The 21,414-nt window shown below is 39.6% G+C and overlaps 1 protein-coding gene across 2 annotated transcripts in view; it reads left to right on the forward strand.

The window, feature by feature from the left end:
• The first annotated feature begins 9,636 nt into the window (after positions 1-9,636).
• The window catches only part of DNAJC5B (DnaJ heat shock protein family (Hsp40) member C5 beta), a 35,819-nt gene continuing 24,041 nt past the window's right edge, over positions 9,637-21,414 (forward strand). Inside the window, exons 1-2 of one of the 2 annotated variants that reach the window (XM_072998988.2) lie at positions 9,637-10,732; positions 15,614-15,744. In XM_072998988.2, coding sequence (XP_072855089.1) covers positions 15,638-15,744 — 107 coding nt within the window. In that variant the 5' untranslated portion in view covers positions 9,637-10,732; positions 15,614-15,637. Of the gene's footprint in view, positions 10,733-10,865; positions 13,584-15,613; positions 15,745-21,414 lie in introns of those variants that run through there. The other variant, XM_078393786.1, reaches the window with a different exon arrangement.

A 21,414-nucleotide genomic window follows, 5' to 3' on the forward strand; every position in this document is an offset into this window, starting at 1 on the left:
TAACTTTTCATTGTCACTAGAGAACTGCTCTTTCATTTTTTAGCCCCGCACTGGCATGTAGGGGGGGGATTTAAAGATGTGAGGAATTGATTCAAGAGGAAGGCTTAAGCCACCCTCACCCACATATTCTTATTTTGGAGCAATGCGGACACTGAGGCTTAGCTTCACATTATATTTTTAACCTAGCATGTAGTTTAGCCATTAGGCCTCAGACAGCTACAAATATTTCCAGTCATTTGCCTTGCCAGGGCTTTTGGATGAGACAATAACCTCATGTGGTGGAGCTTGGGGGGAGGCAGCAAATGTGCTGGTCCTCCCATTATTACCACCACATAGAATGTTCTGTGCAGGCCTGGATGGGGGGGGGGGGAAGCAACACCTCTGTCTCCCCAGGATGAGGAAAAAGAAGCAACAGGAGAAGGTAGGTTACTTAGGAAAAAAATCTAGCAGCCATGACAGTTGGCAGCAAGGGGCAGCCAAGGCCACCCTCACAGGTAGCCTGGTCTTACTACATACCAAAAGGCAGCTTTATACAGAGCCAGAAATTTCAACCTTTACTGTACTGAGCTCCGAGGAACCCTCATCAGACCCAAGATCCTGAGGGAGATGCCTAACATGAACTTTTTCACAACAAAACCTTGTATTCTGATTTAGCTCCCAGGGGACTGCTGAGAGCTACTGACTCACCCATACATGGTCTTTGGCAAGAGGCATGCGGCCTCCTCCTTTCCTTGGCAGGAGAGGGTGACATGCACAGCCAGGCAGCCTTGGATGCCATTGCTTATCACTCATTCCCACCTCCCACAACACTCATCTTTCTTTCTGAGTAAGGCACTTTCTCCTGCTCCCTATTGCTGTCTTTGTCCGAGATGCAATTTTCTCTTCTGTCCCTCAAGGTCCTCCTCTTCTGAATAAGCATCTTTAGAAATGTACTGCTTGAAGGTACTTCCTATTCAACTTGGTGGGACTTCCTTTAGAATAAATCTGCTTACCTCTTTCAAAAAAGGGTGATAACAGCAGTTCCAAAAACATATACAGTGGTGCCTCGCTTAACGATGTTAATTGGTTCAAAAAAACCATCGCTGTGGGAAAACATCACTAAGCGAAACACGTTTTCCCATAGAGATGCACTGAAAATCGGTTAATCCGTTCCAATGGGAACGGATTACCGTCCTTAAGCGAAAATGGCCATAGGAAACATTGCTAAATGAAACAATGTATCCCCCATTGGAATGCATTGAAGCCTATTCAATGCATTCCAATGGTTTTGTGATGTCTGTTTTTGCAATTTTAAGTGTGTCTTAAAAGGTTCAAAATGGTTTTAAATGCTTGGGATCGTTAGTGCACCTTCTAAATGCAAACGTAATTTGGCTTTGTTCTGACTCTTCACTAATTTTTGGTGAATTTTTTTTCTCCCCCCATTGGAATGCATTGAACGCGATTTTGACGGCTATCAAATGGGCACTTCAATGCATTCCAGCTGTCAAAATCGGGTTCCATGCCTTTCAGTTGGAGGGGGGGAATTCGCCAAAAATTAACAAAGAGTCAGAACAAAGCCAAATTAAGTTTGCACACGTTTTACAAGGTGCTCTAACGAATCCACGCATTTAAAACAGTTTCTGACTCTTCGTTAATTTTTGGTGAATTTTTCCCCCCATTGAAATGCATTGAACGTGATTTTGACAGCTGTCAAACTTAGGTTCAATGCATTTCAGTGGGGGAAAAAATTCACCAAAAATTAATGAAGAGTCAGAACAAAGCCAAATTAAGTTTGCACGCATTTTAGAAGGTGCATTAACGATCCCAAACATTTAAAACAGTTTTTGAACCTTTTAAGACACTTTAAAAATAGCGAAAATGGAACATCGCTAAGCAAAACAGGGGACTTAAAACTGTTATTGCTAAGCAAGGCAAGGTCCCGAACATTGCTATGCAAATTTTCCCCATAGGAAACATTGTTAAACGGAGCGCAAAATCGCTCCAAGAACCTAATCGCTAAGCGAATACATCGTTAAATGAGGCAATCGCTAAGCGAGGCACCACTGTACTGTATACTGTATATTATTTTATTTATATAGTGCCTTTCTCCTCATAGAGAATCCAAGGCAGCTCACAACAATTAAAAGCATGTAATAATAATAATTTTAAAATCCCACACAAAACTAAATATTAAAAATTAAAGATTAAGACTAAAAACAAATTTTAAAACATTTAAGATATATAAATTTCAAAAATAGGGTGTTCTGTAAATCACCACATATTGCTTAAAAGTCTGCCTGATAGGGAAGATCTTTGCCTGACAACTGCAGGACGAGAAGGAAAGGGGACTAAAATAGTTTTTTGGGGCAGTGCATTTCAAATCATGGGAGCAACCACTGAGAAGACCCTCTCTCATGTCCTTTCCAAATGACCTTGGGAAGGCGGTGGAACTGAGAGAAGGCCCTCCCCAGAAGATCTTAAACGCCTAGTAGGCTTATATGAGGTGATATGACCCTTCAAATAGCCTGGACCCAAGACATACAGTGGTGCCTCGCATAGCGAACGCTTCGCTATGCGATGAAACCGCATAACGAAGGGTCCCAGGCCATCGCTGGAGCGTTCGCTCAGCGATGGCCCCTATGGGCTTTTTTCACTATGCGATGATTGCACGGATGCGATCAAAGCATAGCGAACAGCTGATCGGCGGTTCCAAAATGGCCGCCGCTAAAACAAAATGGCGACCGCTGTTTTGCCTCGCTAACGAGGCATCCAAAATGGCCGCCGCAATGGAGGAAACTCGTACAACGGTGAGTTTTAAGTCCATAGGAACGTATTAAATCAGTTTTAATACATTCCTATGGACTTTTTTGTTTCACTTAGCGATGGATTCGCTGAGCGAGGGTTAATCCGGAACGGATTAACCTCGCTAAGCGAGGCACCACTGTATAGGGCTTTATAGCACTTTCACCTGAGCATGGAAACAGATTAGCAGCCAATGATGCTGTTGTAATAAGGGTGTTACGTGCTGCCTGTAACCAGTGCCAGTCAGCAGTCTGGCTACAGCATTCTGAACAGTTGAATTTTCAGACCACTCTTCAAAAGCAGTCCCATGTTGATTGCACTGCAGTAATCCAGACGAGATAAGGCATGTATCACCATGGACAGAAAAGGGTGCATCTGGTGCACCAGCTTTAACTACACAAATGCATTCTTGGCCACCATTGAGACTTATGCATCCAAGTTCGAATCCAGGAGCACACTCAAGCTGCATACCTGACTTTTCAGGCGGAGTGTAACTCCATTTAGTACAGGCTGGATCCCTATCCCATGATTTATCTTGTGACTGATAAGGAGCACCTCTGTCTTGTTTGGATTAAGTTTCAATTTCTTGCCCTCATCTAGTCCATTCTGGTCTAGGAACAAAACAGCTTTCTTGGAATCAGATGAGAAGGAGAGGGAGAACTGGGTAACATTTGCACAAGAGAATTCACATTGTTAAGGAATACCTAGAGCATCCACACACATCTTTTTAAAATGTTAAACTGGAGTTAAATATGGGTAAGTGCCGTTTGTTGATGTTATGAACAAAATTTGAGTTCTGCAGAAGATTTTCCTTACAACAGAGGTCAATTTCTGAAGTGATAATGTTTCATTTGCTAATTCAGGATTTGAGTACATGGTCTACAAGAATATATTTTCTATAGTGATGAACTAATTGTTTTAAGTTTTTGAAATGACATAAAATAATATAAGCCTCCAGAATTGTTTGTAGGAATGAGAGATCTGAGGAACCACTGAAACCTTAAACTGAGTAACCTGGAAGATTTTCTGTTCAGTTTTTAAGGAAAATAGTGAAATCTAAAGACTGTTACCATTGTTGCAATGTTAGTACGCTGTAGTAAGTTACAAGTAGAGTTGACCATTTGAATCAATGGAACTTGATTCAAATCACCAAATCTCCACTCATTCAGTGGACTTACTCTCAGGCAACTTAATATGGTACGCAACAGAATTTCAGTCAATAAACATTAAAATAGACAAAATTGTGTATATCACTATCAAGGACCATAATATAAAACACATTGACTAGAGAAGAGTATCGATTTACAAAACCCATTGATTCAATTAATCAACTCTGTTTGAGATGAGAAATTGGATTTAGTCCAATTGGATTTAAAATAAATGCAGGTATGTTCCACAGTACAACTCTTTGCATCTTTACTCCAGATCAGACTGGATCCAAAATTGGCACCCAACAAATGGAAGGGCTCCTCCCATTCATGGAATACTTCTCACAATTTCTCCTACAAAATCCAGAAAGAAGACTATTTTCGCCAGTTTCCATCATCTTCCTTGTGGCCTCCCCCGTCTCCCCAAGTCTGCTCTACAGAGTTAAGGAACCTTGAGAACTACATTGGAGACAGGTCTGCATTTTGCAGGAGACAAGGGAAATATTGACAATTGCCTTCACTACTTTTCACTACTTAGTGTTTAAGCACAAGCAAATCCAACCCAGCAGGATATTACCCAGTCTTCATAGGGGATTATTGTCATCAGGCTATAAGGAGACCTGTGCTAGATCACATCAAAGGCTTACATAGCCCAGCATTCTATTCCTCCAGTTGTTTCAAGTCATTGCTCTTGTCTGCCAGTAAGATGGTATCATCTGCATCTCTTAAATTATTTATGTTTCTTCCACCAATTTCCAGTCTTCCTTCAACTGAATGTAGTCTGATTTCCATATACAGTATGTTCTGCATATAGATTGAACAGACAGATAGATAAAATGCACCTTTGTCTGACACATTTGCCTATAGGAAGCCATCCTGTTCCTCCATATTCCTGTCCACATCAGGATAATCAAGTGCTGAGGTACACCCATTTATTTCAGAAAAAACATAGTTTCTTATGCTTCACAGAGTCAAAGTCTTTGCTGTAGTCTATAAAGTAAAAACTGCTCTGAAATTCTTTGTAAGCTCCAGTAGCGAGCATATATTTGCAATATGATCTTAAGTGCCTCTTCCTTTTCAGAATCCAACTTGAACATCAGGCATTTCTTGCTCCTTATAAGGTAAATGCCTTTCTTGCAGCACCTTGAACATCATTTGCTTGCATGGGATATTAGATCCATAGTCCTATAGTTGTTGCATTCTTTGGCATCTCGTTTCTTGATGACTGGAATGTACATTGAATGTTTCCAGCCTGTGGGCCATTGTTCTATTTCCTGTTTTTGTTGACATACTCTTGTTAGGGTTTTGACAAATTAGTTATTGTTATTATCTTTATATGTCTAGTTAAATTTGTCCTTTTTGCCTGAGTTTTATTTATTTATTTATTGCATTTATATGCCACCCATCTAGACATGGTCTACTCTGGGCGGCTCACAACATACAAATAGCAAACAATTTAAAATATACACAATTTACATAGATAAAATACAATTTTTAACAATCAAATTAAAGCAAAGCAAAGAGTCCCAAAATGGCATGAGTTAAAAGGAAAGAAATAAGAAATAAGCATCACTTAATTGACTGGAGGGAAGGCCTGCTTGGATAGCCAAGTTTTCAGATGGCTTTTGAAGATGCCCAGCGAGGGTGTCAGCCGAATTTCAGTAGGGAGGGTGTTCCACAGCCGAGGGACCACCGCCGAGAAGGCCTGGTTTCTCGTTTTTTTCCTTCCGGGCCTCCCTTGGCGTCAGCCGTCCCTGCTGGCTATGTTGGGTGATTCGGGTAGATCTGGATGGGAGAAGACGATCTGCCAGATATTGAGGTCCCAAACTGTTTAGGGCTTTATATGTAATCATTAACACTTTAAAGTCAACGCGGAAATGGACGGGCAACCAGTGCAGAGCAGCCAGAGTGGGGGAGATATGTTGGTGTTTTCTCACCCCACTAAGAAGCCTGGCTGCCGCATTTTGGACCATCTGAAGTTTCCGCGTCAGCCTCAAAGGTAGCCCCACGTAGAGTGCGTTACAGTGGTCTAATCTTGAGATTACGAGCACATGGACTAGAGTAGTGAGAGCCCCCCCCATCAAGATAGGGTTGCAGCTGGGCAATCCGCCATAGATGAAAATAGGCGGAGCGGACCACGGACGCTCCAGTTAACTGGTTTCTTTTAATTGCTACATAGATTTTCTGGCTTATATGTTTTCTGTTATTTTCAGACTATTTTGTAGTTAGCCTTTGTAGCTCATGTTGTTTTGAACCATATTTTATAATCTATTTTATTGGGCATGTCTGGCCTTTTAAAAAGGTAAGATGGAGGGAAACATTTAAATATATAAAACAAGAGACAATTAAAATATTTGTTGCATATTATTTTGAAAAAAGTCAGAGAGTTACTCTTGTTTCTTAACAGCTTATCACATGAATGTGCATAGCTATATGAGAGTGGATTACAGTGGTGCCTCGCTTAGTGAGGTTAATCCGTTCCAGATTAACCCTCGCTCAGCGAATCCATCGTTAAGTGAAACAAAAAAGTCCATAGGAACGTATTAAAACTGATTTAATACGTTCCTATAGACTTAAAACTCACCGTTCTGCGAGTTTTCTCCATTGCGGCGGCCATTTTGGATGCCTCGTTAGCGAGGCAAAACAGCGGTCGCCATTTTGTTTTAGCGGCGGCCATTTTGGAACCGCCGATCAGCTGTTCGCTATGCTTTGATCGCGTCCACGCGATCATCGCATAGCGAAAAAAGCCCATAGGGGCCATCGCTGAGCGAACGCTCCAGCGATGGCCCGGGACCCATCGTTGTGCAGTTTCATTGCATAGCGAAGCGTTCGCTATGCGAGGCACCACTGTATATAGAAAGCATAGACATGTGCCAGTGTTTGGTTGATGGATGAATATGTACATAGTTTGAATTGCCTTCTTCAAATGAAGTCTGCTTCCAGGATCCATATTGCTAATTTTCTTGGCTGAACTCAAAACAGATCCATTGAACTTTCCCTGCATCTTCGAACATGTTATTTGCCTTCACTTCTTGGCCCCTGATTTCAACACAAGGTTTAATTGTTTTAGATTTTTAGGTGGCTTTGCTCTTTCCATCCAAGGAGTGTGTGCATGTGTGCATATCCAAAAAGACAATACAAAAGATATACACTCTATGGTTCTCTACTCCTGTTTGATTCACACAGGACATTTTGCTGCAAAGATCTAAACTGATGTACATCAGATGTAAATAATTTGCTGTGGTATAACACCAGAGGGAGCTGTATGCCTACAGAATTTTTTTACAGTACAGTATTTAAAAACTGTAGCCTAACAATGTTCAGATTGTTCTCAATTTTCTTTAAAAGCAGGACCAAAAATCCTAATCTCCAGACCCTTCCTGGAAATTATAATTATGTTTGCTAACATTTGCTTGAGCTAATTATAATACTTTAAATAACTGTGTTGTTACTTTTCTAAGTGATAACCTTTAAAAAATCTTAGTAGATTCCCTTGCAGCAACCGAACTGGAAAGGAAAAGGATTTTCTTTTGCCAGTGTGAAAGAGTAACAGGTCTCCAATTGGACCTACATGGTATAATCATACCACTTTTTCTTAAAAGGATGGTTGAACTAAATAGTGTCATATTTTCAGAGTAGTGGGGCTGCTCTGGAAACTTTCACATAGAACCCTATTTTTCATTTTCACTTATTAACAATAGTACATATTAATATTCAGAATCTGTGCCTGGAGTCAGCGACAGGCTGAGTAATGAATGCTAATACATTAAGATTTACTGAATCCATACAAGATCTCTCATTTGGCAAACAGAGATCTTTGAATTAGAAATGCATGGTGTAATTACACATTGGGGGGAAAAACCTGTTTTTGAATTGAGTCTAGCATGTTTGGTTTTTTAAAAAACAATAGGACACACAAGGAAACAGATTTTTTAAAAAATGATGATGATGATAATGATGGTGGTGATGATGATGATTTGCCCAGGAAATGTGTTCTTCTGGTTGGAAAGGGAAGTATGTAAGGCAGGAAAGAGTTGGAAGGAAAGAGCATGTTGACAAAATCATGGCATGAGGAAGACACCTGAAGAAGTGTGAATTCTGATCCACAAAAGCTCAAACTGAAACAAATCTGTCCGTCCTTCAGGTGCCACAATATTTTGTTCCTTGCTTTTTTTTCTTCCCTCTGGCCACTGTTTTTTCTTAACATTGTCAGCATAGTGCTATCTAAGAGATGGGTACTTATAAATGTCATAGTTGTAAGGCAGGAAGGAGTTGGAAGGGAGGCTGAAATTGTTTCTGGGCCCGCTGACTGGATACATGGAAATCTGGGTAAATTGGCCCAAATCAGAGTAAAACTCAGCTAATGAAAGAATATGGCAATCCAGTGCTGGGGTGAGAGCATTTTTAATTTAATTTAATTTAACTTTTTGGTAGCTGGGCAAGTTAAAACATATTACATGTGTAACTGTTTTGCAGTGAGGCAAGCAACCAATAAAATATATATGATACAATATATTTTGCACATTAAGCAGAGACAATACAAATGTATCCACAATAGTCTATATCTTGGGCTCCAAGGTATGTTTTCCCTAATGGAGTGCTCTTGGAAGTTTCCTTATCCAAATCTTACTCCCAGCTTCTGGAGGGGCAAACACCACATCCGCGTTTGGGGTTAGACTCGGGCCAGCAGTCTGACATCTCATGAATGTATGCAATTGGCATACCAAATTAAGCTTCATAAAGGCACCTATAATCAGGAGTGCTTTGTCCTGTTTAGGCTAGTATCTCAACATCATCCATTCCTGAGATGTCAGATATGACAATGCCAACATGTACCTTCACTATACTTAGCTAGGATTATTGGCTGCTCTATATCAGGGGTCCCCAACACCAATTCTGCAGCCCGGTGCCAGTCTGCAGCCTTGGTCGGAATGGGCCATGCAGAGACCTCCTGCCCCCCTGCACACACTCCTCCCTGCACGCCCACCCATACAGCCCCTTTTGCACATGCGTGTGAGTGCACGCACGTGCCTGCACAAGCACCCCCACTCCTTTGCGCATGCGCATGAGTGTGTGTGTGTGCCACATAAGCGCCCTGTCCCTTTGCACATGTGTGAGTGTGTGAGTACTGCGCAAGCGCCCTTGCCCCTTTGCACATGTGCGTGAGTGCTGCATACCCACGTGAGCAAGCGCTGCCCCTTCGTACAAGCACGCAAGTGCGGGGGTGCCCCACCCCACACACACAGACCCTGTCCCCCCCACAACCAGCCCATGGTGTCAAAAAGTTTGGGGACCACTGCTCTACATGGTTCTATCTTTGAAGAGCTCTGAAACTACAGTTGATGCAGAAGGCAGAATATTCACTTTTAGGGTTGCATTTGCTTTACACTTATCCAACCCTAGTGACCACTTTGTTCCCAGAGCCCATTCAAAGTGTTGGTGGTGGTTGCTTTTAAAGCCCAAAATTACTTGGACCACAGATACCTTAAGAACCATTGCCTTCTTGAACATCGAGTCCACACCCTAAAATCTAAAGAAGAGGTCTTTCTCTGTGTCGCTATGGTTGAAGTGCAATCAATGGGAAGAGGCTTTCCCAGTGGCTATGTCCAACCTGTGACATTCGTGCTTCAGCAGACTAGCTTGGCACTTTCTCTGACAGCTTTCTGCCATGTGGCAAAGACATGTTTTGATGGCATTTGCTGAATGAATTTAATTAATGGTTATGGAGCTTTTTATTGTTTCCCATGATGCTATAATATTTTATATTGTAGAATTTTATGATCTGTTTTAACAGTCAAAGAGGAGCTGTGTAGAGATAAACAAGCAAAAAGAGTTTGTTTATGCACACAAGGAACATACACAAATGTGCTGCAGCTGTGAATGAATAGTGAGCAAATTGCAAACATGTCTTGCTGTATAGTTTGGCCTGGTGAAAGTCCTGTGAGCACCCATAGTGATCCATTTCTACATGAATTCACAGGTTCTGTGGCTGAGCTTTCTCGTGAACCCTAACTGAAATTCTGCCCCCGCAAAGGGCTGTGTCCCAGTTCATGGGCTACTTCAGCAAATGTAATGCACATCTTTCTGTAATTTATTGTATTAACTTAATTTACTGTAGCAAATAATACTAGCCAAAACCAAAACCACTGGATAAATGAATAAATAAAAACTAGCGGACTAAGACAGCTAGTGGTCTGTAAACTACAACTATGATGAATTAATTTCTGTTCAGTTAGTTAACTTGCCATCTCCCTACTCTTCTACACAGAAGGTTGAAGTTCCGAACTTGTTTTCTTTGTCATGTTCTTAAACTTTAGAGGATATTAGTGTTCAACAGAAAGGGAAAAAAAACCTAATTCTTAAATTAGTCCCACAAACTTATTAAAGAGGCAGACAGAGCAGATCCAAGAATGAAACATAACCAGACTGGGATGTGATGCGCTTTTTGGCGCCATCAGCTATCATGCTATGGCAACCTTCACACTCATTAATGTTTTATTCATCTTTTCATGGGCCTTGTGAAGGGATGTCCAATGAGCTACTAGAATAACAAAAAGTAACCAGACCCTACTGACCTGTTTAACCCACTATGTGAAGGAAGGAAGAAAAACAACAGCTTTTTTCCTATAGAACAGTGGCTCAGAGAAGTTATTTTCCTTTTACTCTCCCTTCCTTTTCCCTCCCTTTTTCTCCTGGGAAAAATAATGCTTTTATAAATATTATCAAGGTATTCACTTGCAAAGGTAATGCAGTGAGTTCCCATGGAACATCTGTGCATATCCTGGACTCCATTTTAAAAAGTGGTAAGTTTTCCCACAACTACTTAAAAGGTTTATTTTGCATTGTCATTCATTTAATGAAAAGATGTTTTAAAATTGTTTCTCTTTAAAATATTTGAACCCATCAAAGTATATTCCACAAAATGATTAGCATAGGATGTGAATGTATTTTACCTATAGGAAAAAAGCCTAATATTGTTAAGATGAAAATACCTGTTTTGTAGGGAAATGTAGAAATATAACATGCTCATTTTATTGTATTTTATACAGCCCTTGAAGCTGTACTACACCTAAAATCCTACTGAAATTTATTAACAAGTAAACCCCATTGAATTTATTGTTACTTTTTCTTGACTAAATATGTAAAGGCTCAAGATGTGTGAATAAACAAGACTGGATCTGGTGAACCTAAAATCAATAACATTAAAGTATGCAGCCTCCCTCTGAAATCTAATGGTTATTTAGAACTTTACAAATCCCTCAAAAATTCTGCATGTTATATAACTCAATAGTCAGTTTTTGAATTGGTGTTTGGATTATAACTAGGTAAATGAGCTACAAGTTAATCCTGCACAGAGGCTGTTTAGATATAATTACATATGACTCGGGCTGGGAAACTCAGTCCAGTGCAAATTTCATCAGGCTCAGGCCTCTCTATTTTCAGTGCAGTTGACTTTCAGATGAAGGACTGTGAGCTAGATTATAAATTTAATATTCCGTAGCACATTTCTGTACATGTTTGCTCAGAAGTGAGTAGTGTCATATTCAGTAGGGCATACTAGGAAGTAAGTATATTTAAAACTCAGTCTTAATTAATCAGCTATCAGGTGTATAGCATGAAAACTTTTACTGATTTCAGAAGATCAGAATTCATTTTGAAAACAGTAAAACACAACAGAATAAAATAATATTATATACAGCATACACTGGGTAATTCCACTTTTAAAAAAACCTATAGAGAATTTCATATAGACTGCACTGAGTAGCAGTCCTTAAAAAATGATGTATCTATATGACTTCTTTAGTCTCATATCTTGTTATGGATCCTGCTCCCATTGACTTCACTGGACACAACACAAGTCCCTGTGCTACTATCATGTTAAACATGGTGCAGACATACCATTCTTAATTAATAATATGCAATTCAGCCACTTAATAATTAAGCCACTTGAGATGAACCCAAGTCTATGGTAGAGGAAAACTAACATTCACTTCAGTTCATGTTCTATCATTTATGTCCTTAGGGCAAAGTCAATATCAGTAAACTGCAGCTATCAAATATTATTTTAATAACAGATGCAAAAAGGCATGATGAATATAAAATAATGTTAGATTTCCCAGCGGAGATAAAATGGCTGTTCCTGAAGTTATTCGTTTAATGTGAGCCTCCTGTAACAGTTATTTATTTAAGAAGACGGAGTGGATAGTGCATAATTTTAGTTTAATATCTGAACAAAAGTAAGAGATTATAGACTTATGCAGAATACTATTTCCAGCTGAGGAGTTACAATAGAGAACCAGGCTCTGCAAGTATCACTTTTACCAAAAAAAGTATTTAGCTTAGTTTGATTTATATGTGTAAAGGAATCTAATGGACCAGTATTAGGATTTGTGACACTGCAAGTTTAGTGCAACAAAAAGCCAGGAGTGAAGAGAAACGACTAGCTGGGAATACAGCAAGTGGGTCCATGAACCTCAGGCAATTGCGCCACTGGAGCAAGACGGGGAATAGAACACTAGAGCTGCAACTCACAAACCTTCATGTTGAATAAAAACTGGAAGATTGGTGCAGAGCAGTGGTTCCCAACCTTGGTACCCCAGATGTTCTTGACTAAAACTCCCTGAAGCCTTCACCACTAGCTGTGCTGGCCAGGATTTCTGGGAGTTGTCGTCCAAGAATAGTCTCAAAGTGGGGAACCACTGATGTAGAACCTGGGTAGAAAAACTCCCCTTGAGGTAGTGATAGAATTGCAGGTACTCAGCATCCCATTCCCAGATATTTCAGATCCAAAACCTGAATCAGAGGCATGGATCTTTATAAAGACCCAGAGGCAGACCTTTGTGATGTCACCGTTTCCATAGCAGTAGCCATGTTAATCTGTTTGAGCATGTTGACAAAATCATGGCATGAGGAAGACACCTGAAGAAGTGTGGATTCTGATCCACAAAAGCTCAAACTGAAACAAATCTGTCCGTCCTTCAGGTGCCACAATATTTTGTTCTTTGTTTTTTTTTTCTTCCCTCTGGCCACTGTTTTTTCTTAACATTGTCAGCATAGTGCTATCTAAGAGATGGGTACTTATAAATGTCATAGTTGTAAGGCAGGAAGGAGTTGGAAGGGAGGCTGAAATTGTTTCTGGGCCCGCTGACTGGATACATGGAAATCTGGGTAAATTGGCCCAAATCAGAGTAAAACTCAGCTAATGAAAGAATATGGCAATCCAGTGCTGGGGTGAGAGCATTTTTAATTTAATTTAATTTAACATTTTGGTAGCTGGGCAAGTTAAAACATATTATGTGTGTAACTGTTTTGCAGTGAGGCAAGCAACTAATAAAATATATATGGTAGAATACATTTTGCAGTTAAGCAGAGACAATACAAATGTATCCACATTAGCCTATATGTTTGAAATGTTAGAAATGGTCTGCATAGAATAGTACTGGTCCAAGTATTTATGTACACAGTTTTTTATGCATACTCAGGGCCAGATAACTAGCTAGCATGCCAGATTCTCATTTGGTATCCAAATTAACCAGACAAATGGCTCAGTCAGCTAAGAACAGTCATCTGCCAACATAGAATCAAGAGAGAACTATCCATCTGTCCTCAGAATCAAGAGAGAACTATCCAACTATCCTTCCATTTCTGGACCAGGTGAGGTTCATATGTGAAGACTATTAATTACACATTTCTGCTGTTTTTATTTATAGTCAAATTGTATTATACCATAAAAGCATATTTTTGTTTAAAAACTGCAGAGCAATGATAGCGGTATTGCTTTTAAGAGCATTTTGTTTATTGCTTTCATATGTATCTTAATATCTTTTTTGACCCCACATATTTGGGAATCTGGCTGCGGAGTCATAGGTAGGGAGTTTGATTCCCTACTATGCCTCCTATGAGTACAGCCAGCCTGTGTGGCCTTGAACAAGCTGCACAGTCCCAGGGCGACCCCAGAAGAAGGGAATGGTAAATAACTTCTGAGTATTCTGTACCTGGAAAACCCTTAAAAGGCTCACCATAAGTCAGAATTTATTTGATGGTACATAATTTTTATTAACAAAGAAGTGGTGCATAATGAGTTCTGGTGCCATCAGAGAATGGCTGGATAAAAATGCCCAACCTGTAAAGACACCTCATATTCATAAATCAAACTTCCTGTTCCTCCAACACAGTTGGGTTTGAAATTCGGTTCCCCACCAGGAAACCCAAAGAAGGCTTCTAGAAGTCCCAGGAGCAGAAAGTCTCCCCCACATGTTAGATGTGCTATTGATAAGGCCACACAAGATACAAGACCCAGCAGCAATGGTGACAACATCTGTAGCTGCTGTGTGCATGTTGTTTCCTACCCAGCTTCCAAACAAAGACTTACTTTCTTTCCTTAGATCTGGGTTGACTGGGAACATAATCTGGTAAATCAGGTTTTACCTATATTCCAGGCTGATTTATCCAGATAATGTTCATTTCCACCATCAGTTGGCCCAGAAGCAATTCCAGCCTCCCTGCAACCCTTGCCTGCCCACCTTCTGTGACATCACAAAAGTCCACCCCTGTGACATCCCCTCACTCTCAAATTTTAAACCTAAAATCTTAAGACTAGAAGAAGCTGTTGATCTGGAACCTTATGTATGTATATATTTTAACCTTGATTTTCAAAGTGTAAAATGATGTAATGTGTACATATGCACACATCACAATTGCAATAAAAACTTAGGTGGGAAGTTCAGTTAACACTTCAAAATCATTCAGGCTTAACATTGGTATATTGTGTTTTTCAAAGGTCAGAAGTAGAGATGTGGACAAATGGCGCTTCATCTTCGTTTTTGGGTCAAACTTGATGACCCATAAATCACGAATTGCCCCTCTGTGTCCCAATGAACAACTAATCTGTCATTCGTTGGGTCAGTCCCCCCCCCTTTCCCTTCTCTTGCCATGCCCCGCGCAGCACAGAAAAGGAGGGAAAGCAGGGATCAAAGCGATCCCACAGCGGCTGGGGGATTCCTTTGATCCCTCTTTGATCCCTTCCCTCCTCCTCCTCTTATGCCATGTGGGCACAGGAAGAGGAGGACACAGGAACCAAGCCATCCCTCAGCCCCAGGGGTGGGATTCCCTTTGGGTAGGCTTTAGCAAGCTGCCCAAAAGGAAAACCCCTCTCTGCTTTTGTGCCCAAGGAACAGCTGATCACTGAGGCATAAGATAGGGAACAAAGGGACAAATATAAAAGAATTATATTCATTGTTTCATATTTGTTGGGGTCTCTGGATCTCAGGAATATGAAGCAATGAATATTTGACAATCAGGGATATTTAACGAATATCCTGATTCATTTTTATATTTGTCTCCATGTCTAGTCAGAAGCCAGAAAGAGTATCCATTTCCATAAATAAGAAACCAGAAAGTGACACAAAACATTGCAGCAAAGCATGGAGGTATAGATAGGAATATTATCTTCACTCCATAGCAACGAAAATAGTCAGTAACCAGGGGTGGAGCAACAGCAACAACGGAATACTTCAAAATCAGACAATGATCTGTGTTGTTGCACTTCCGCATATATTTTGGAACGATTTGGTTCCTCATACGGCAAGTTAGTCAACTAGAGTAAGAAAAAAATACAAGGGGTATTGCCTAGTAATGTTTACCTTAATACATTACTTTCCTGGATATCATTTCTTGCATATTAGAGTTTATGGAAATGCATTGATAAAATGGCTGAACAAAGGCAACGTAACTTGTCTACATCAGGAGAAACACTCTACAAACTCCTTGGTCTTGAGAAAGGTGCACCACATGATGAAATCAAGAAATGTTACAGGTATTTATGAAACTTCTAACCCTAAATATTTTCTTAGGCACATTACCAGGTGTTTTTGTTTTGTTTTGTTTCATTCATACATGTTATTATCAACTGTCCTTTCTTCTTTACCCTTCATCACCACTACTACACCCAAAGTTTTCAAATGATTTTGTCTACAGCAGAGATAGGGAACATGTGGACTTCTAGATGTTACCAGAATACAACTCCCATCATTCCTCACCCTTGGCTATCGTGGCTAATTCAAAAATGTTTGGAGGGTCACATGTTTCCCCACTTGTGGTCTATAGTTTTTGCAAGTTGGTGGGTAAAGAGACTGATTTGGGATTCATCATGTTTCATGAGAAGAGCCAGCCTGTGTGGCCTTGGGCAAGTTGCACAGTTCCAGAGTGTCCCCAGAAGAAGGGAATGGTAAACCATCTCTGAGTACTTTGTACCTAGTAAATCCTGATAGGCATAATATGTCTAAATAACTCACCACCACCATCAGATCTGATGTACCTTTTGCAGGGCTCTTCAAGAGAGGTGGAACGTACTACCAAAAAAAGATACAATACTGAATTTTCCATATGAAGAAAAAAGCAATATGTACATATGTCTTCAGTGAACATTTATTAAAACCTCCTGCAACACAAAGCAAAATAAGACTTGACCTCAAAGAAACAAAACAACTGAATAAGTTTAGGATTGTTCTGACTTCCGAGATCATGATGCACCTCCTCTTCAGCTCTCAAAGATAAAGCATTCCCTTCTATTACTTCCACAAGGCCTGACTAATATTTAAAGCCATCCTGTTTTGCATTTTAGAGAAGCAGGACACGACACACAATATGATTTCTGCAATCCTTAGAGCATCACAGGTTTTGCTTCTCTTATGAGAAGATTAATAGTAACATTTTCTAAGCCATTGAATGTTATCCTTGCAGTCTTATTTTATTATTTAAAATATTTTCACCTGCCCTTCTCCTCAGAAAGAACCCATACAGCTTACATGAGTAGACTATATTTAAAAGCTAAAAACTAAGAAACAAAAACAAAAAAACCCCAAAGAATCAAACAAATACCATACTAAGAAGGCAAACAAAATCAATACCAAAAACACATACAAAGCACATGCTTATGTAGTTAGTTGTACACCCCCCCTTCTGCCCTCTCTGGTGCATTCTTTTTCCTGTTCTGTCCTCTCTTCAGCCTTTCTTCAGACTTTTCCTTTTCTGCTTATCTCCACCTCTTTCATACCCTCTCCCCCCTACAGCACCGTTTTACAAATAAAGATAATGTAAAGATGGTGCAGGCTGCCAAGAAATCAACACACCAGCTCATCATTCTGAAGGGAAAGATGACTGTCTGAACATCACCAAATCAATAGATTTGACTTAAACTTTATATAATACCTGGTATTTTGTGCAATATACAGTATCAGTACTATGTGGTATAGTGGTTAAAATGTTGGCCTAGGACTTAGGAGACCAAGTTTTAGATCTCTACTCCACCAATGGGTAACCTTATGTGATTCACACTGTCTTTGCCTAACCTATGCGTACCTCACAGCATTGTTGTGAGAATAAAGCAGGAAAGAAGAGAGCTATGTACACCAGCTTGAGCTGACTAGTGGTAAGGCAAGATAAAGTAACTAAGAACAAATAGAAAGTAACAACATACTTATTTCTAGGCACAAAGATTTTACAGAAGGGAAACTACAAATGTGCATGTTATACATATATGCTGTGTCTTTCAGACCATAAATAACACTGACAAGTGAACCCTCGTGGTATTTTGAATACTTGCCAATGCTCTTGTAAAAGGCCAGAAAAATCTTGTAAAACACTTTTTGAAAATAAAACTGGTCTTTTACTGAGCTTGTGGGTGTTTCTCTTGTGCCTTGTCTTATGGATTTGTGTGGTTTTCAAGCTGCTGAAGTAACTAAATGCTTGGCCCTCCAGTGGATAGAATTGTACTTCAGAGTTTCTGTGCTGGTCACACTCTGATTACCATGGCCACAGATTTTGCTTTCTTGTCTTGCTGTTGTTCTTCTACCTTATTGGTGTTTAGGATTCTGTAATTCTAATTACATGGGAGTTTCTTTGGGAGGGGGCTGGACTTGATGACCCCCTGGGCCCCTTCCAACTCTTCAATCTTGTGATCCTGTGATTTCCATATAGAAACAGGGTGGGCATGGACAAACTTTCTGTAATCCCTGAAGGGAAGAGTCATCATGGGCAAATGCAAAATGGACTGAATTTTGTTTTGCATTGTACATGAATAGTGATGATTTACATAGCAATCTATGGTAAAACTGACAGTGGTGTTTTATCCATCCTTATTAGCAATTACAACTAAAAACAAAGGCTGCTCTTGAATAAAGTAGAAGTATCAGAGGGATTCACACTTAATGGAATAGTTGTAAATACTTGCCAGACAAAATGATGAGTCAGACTCTTGGATTTCATTTAATTGATCCTTTAACTTATGCTAATTTGCTTCATGAATCTAAAAAACCTGCTTCAGAACTAACCAGTTGGCAATGCACTATAATAATCCTATAATACCTGACTTCAAATTTCCTATTGTTATTAGTTAGCTTGTTACTTGCCAGAACAAAACCACCTATGCCATTTAAATGTCAAAAACGTTGTTCTGTGATGTTTACCAATTGTTAGCAATTTGACAGTGGAAGAAAAAGTTAGCTTTATTTCCAATTAAGAACTTTGCTACACTCTGGGTTACAGTAGACCACTAGGACACATAAATGTCCATGGGCCCAGAAAGAAATCAATAGCTATTCATATGTGTATCCCATGGATAGGCTTGGCAGGAGAACTGCTTTTTGATTACTCATGGTTATGCTACAGTCCACTAATGTCAGGCAAGCAACATAATGGATGGATTTGAACAAAAATAAATAAATAAATATTCTGGAGAATTCTGGATTGTCATGAATGAGGTACAACCTAGGTTCTTAACCTCTGGTCCACAAACTCCCAGGGGGCCTGCACAGGCTTGAAGAAATGTTATGATCTTTTGCAGTTAAGGAAGGAAACATAGAACAAAATCTTAATTTCCCTTGCTTGTTTGTGTAAAACTTGACTTTTCTAACTTACCATCTCCATTAAAAACAACAAAAATGTAAAAATGGGTTACGAAAATAACTGCTTGATAGCAAATAACTGTTTGATATTTCTGCACATGGTGAAAACATGCAAGTGAATGATGCTGAGTGGCTAAGAGACAGCTCATGACATTTTTGCTGCTGCTCAGTCAGACAGAAGTTGCGGGAAGAGAGAGTTGGAATCAGTCAGTGTCACTGAGTGTTTGGACAGAAAGGTAAAAGAAATTATTATGTTGATGAAGGGGTATCAAAGCTTGTTCCAGTCCTTTTAAAAAGTGTTGCTGTTATGCCAAGGAATATCTGTCGATTGGCTTCACGTGTACAGATCCCAAAGACAAGCAACCACCACTGTGTGTTGTGTTATGAGATATTGTCCAGGAAGGCCACAGAACCATCAAAACTGTGATGATATCTCAACATTAAACATAAAGAACATGCCACAATGAGCTTTTTTTTCCAAAAGTAAGAAGCATAAGCTTCAGGAAAGTAAGAAAATGGTAAAAAAAAAAAAAAAGACTGCAACTGGTTGTAAGAACAAAATACCAGTGAGGGCCTCATTAGAAGTCTCTCAGCTAATAGCAAAAAATGGAAAACTGCACACAATAGTTGAAGAATTTATATTATGTGCTAATTTATATTATTAGCAAGAAAGGTGCCAAGGATATTTCCTTAATATCTTTGTCAAATGACACCGTTAAGTAGTGAATTGACAGCTTGTCAGCCAATATCAAGGAATTATTATTAGAAGGAATTTGCATGTCTCTGTACTTTGCACTGCAATTGGATGAAAACACAGATGTAACAAATAAAGCAAACTTACTGTGCTACATTATATATGAGCACAAGATATATGTTTTTGAAGATATACTGTTCATTTCCTAAAGACACTAAAGAGCCTCTAAAGTTCATCTCCTAAAGAGACTAAAGAGTTTCATGGTACAGTGGTTAAACTGCTGTACTGCATCCCAAACTGTGCTCATAACCTGTGGTTCAATCCCAGGTAGCCTGCTCAAGGTTGACTCAGCCTTCTATCCTTCTGAGGTTAGTAAAATGAGCTAGTGCTGCTTCCAGGTTGAGAATTCACAGCAGAGGCCCAAGGCCTTAGTGAGAAACAAGTAATAAAGAAGTAGACAATGCTCATGCAATAGAACACATTAGCATTGGGAGATAATGAGAACATAGTTATATCCCATTGACAAATAACATAGTGAGTAGTAGTGCTGTGGTTTCTTCTGTGTAACAAGTAATGTTTCTTCATATATCCTTTTACTTTTGTAGAGCTAATATTTTCTTGGGACATTTCAAAATAATTCGTTCTTCCCTCCCCCATTTTAAACTATTTTCTTATTGTTTTAGATACAGCTGGTGTCCAGCGGCAGGATTTGAAAAAAATCCAGTCAAGCCAGAGCTTGAAAGCAAATTATTTTTGAGTCGTGGGTGCCTTTTTAGTCAGATGTCTGTGGTGAAGATGTAGGTGACCTGCTAGAGCTTTTGTGGAAAAGCTTCGTGGTGGGGCTTCTGATCCCAGATCTGGGGGGACTAAAGATAGGGAACAACTCTAAAGGGAACATTCTTTTATATTTACCTCAGGATTTGAACAGGCCCAGTGGGCTAGCTTGAAATCCAAGGCTGTGAGAGAAGGGAGCACTGGTGGATAAATGTGGAAGCCAGGGTCAGAGCAGATCTGAGGTGATAGGAAAATTAAAACCAGAGATTTTAAAATAGAATTTGTTTTGTGTCTGGAGGCAAGAAGGTTGTCTCAGACCAAGAAACATTGTGGCTGGTGTGGTGCCAGAAAAAATGTAGCCATCTTTAGCTGCTGATTGAGAGCTACATAGTACCCCAGAAAAATACTGGGAAAAGAAACAGCAGTAAAAAAGTGTTTTCAAAAGAGGCCTGATTAACTCAGCAATAGAAACCAGCTCCTTTTATTAATAAAGTATATATTTATGCCACCCAAAAGAACTGAAAAGCCAGTAATGGAGGAAATTGATCCTCAAGAGGCACAAAGTTTACCTCAAGAAGTGGAGGGAAATGGAGACCCTCTAGCTCAAGTGGAACAGGAGGAGACTGCCTCAGAAAGACAAAGGAATCTAGGCTCCCTAGATTTTGAAAAATGGAAATTACAACAAGAATGTAAATTAAAGGAATTAGAAATTAGAGAAAAAGCCAGAGCTGAAGAGAAAGCTAAGGAGCTAGCTATGAAAACACAATTAGAGGAGCTAGCTATGCAAACCCAATTAGAATTGGGAAAAGCCAGAGCTGAAGCAAAAGCTCAGGAACTACAGCTCAAAGCTGAGCAAGAGGCCAGACAAATGACATTTGAGCAAGAAAATAGACAAAGGGAAATGGAATTTCAAATACAAATGAAAAAATTAGAATTAGCTTCTCAAAATAACAACATTAATAACAGTGCTAGTGAGGGAAATCTCTCAAGGATCAATCTAAAGAAATTTCCCCAATATAAGAAAGGAGATTGCCCAGAATCTTTCCTCATTTCATTTGAGAGAGCGTGCTGGGACTTTGAGATTAAGGATGATGAAAGGATGATCATGGTAAAA

The sequence above is a fragment of the Pogona vitticeps genome, chromosome 4 (assembly GCF_051106095.1).
Source record: "Pogona vitticeps strain Pit_001003342236 chromosome 4, PviZW2.1, whole genome shotgun sequence".
NCBI lineage: Eukaryota > Metazoa > Chordata > Lepidosauria > Squamata > Agamidae > Pogona > Pogona vitticeps.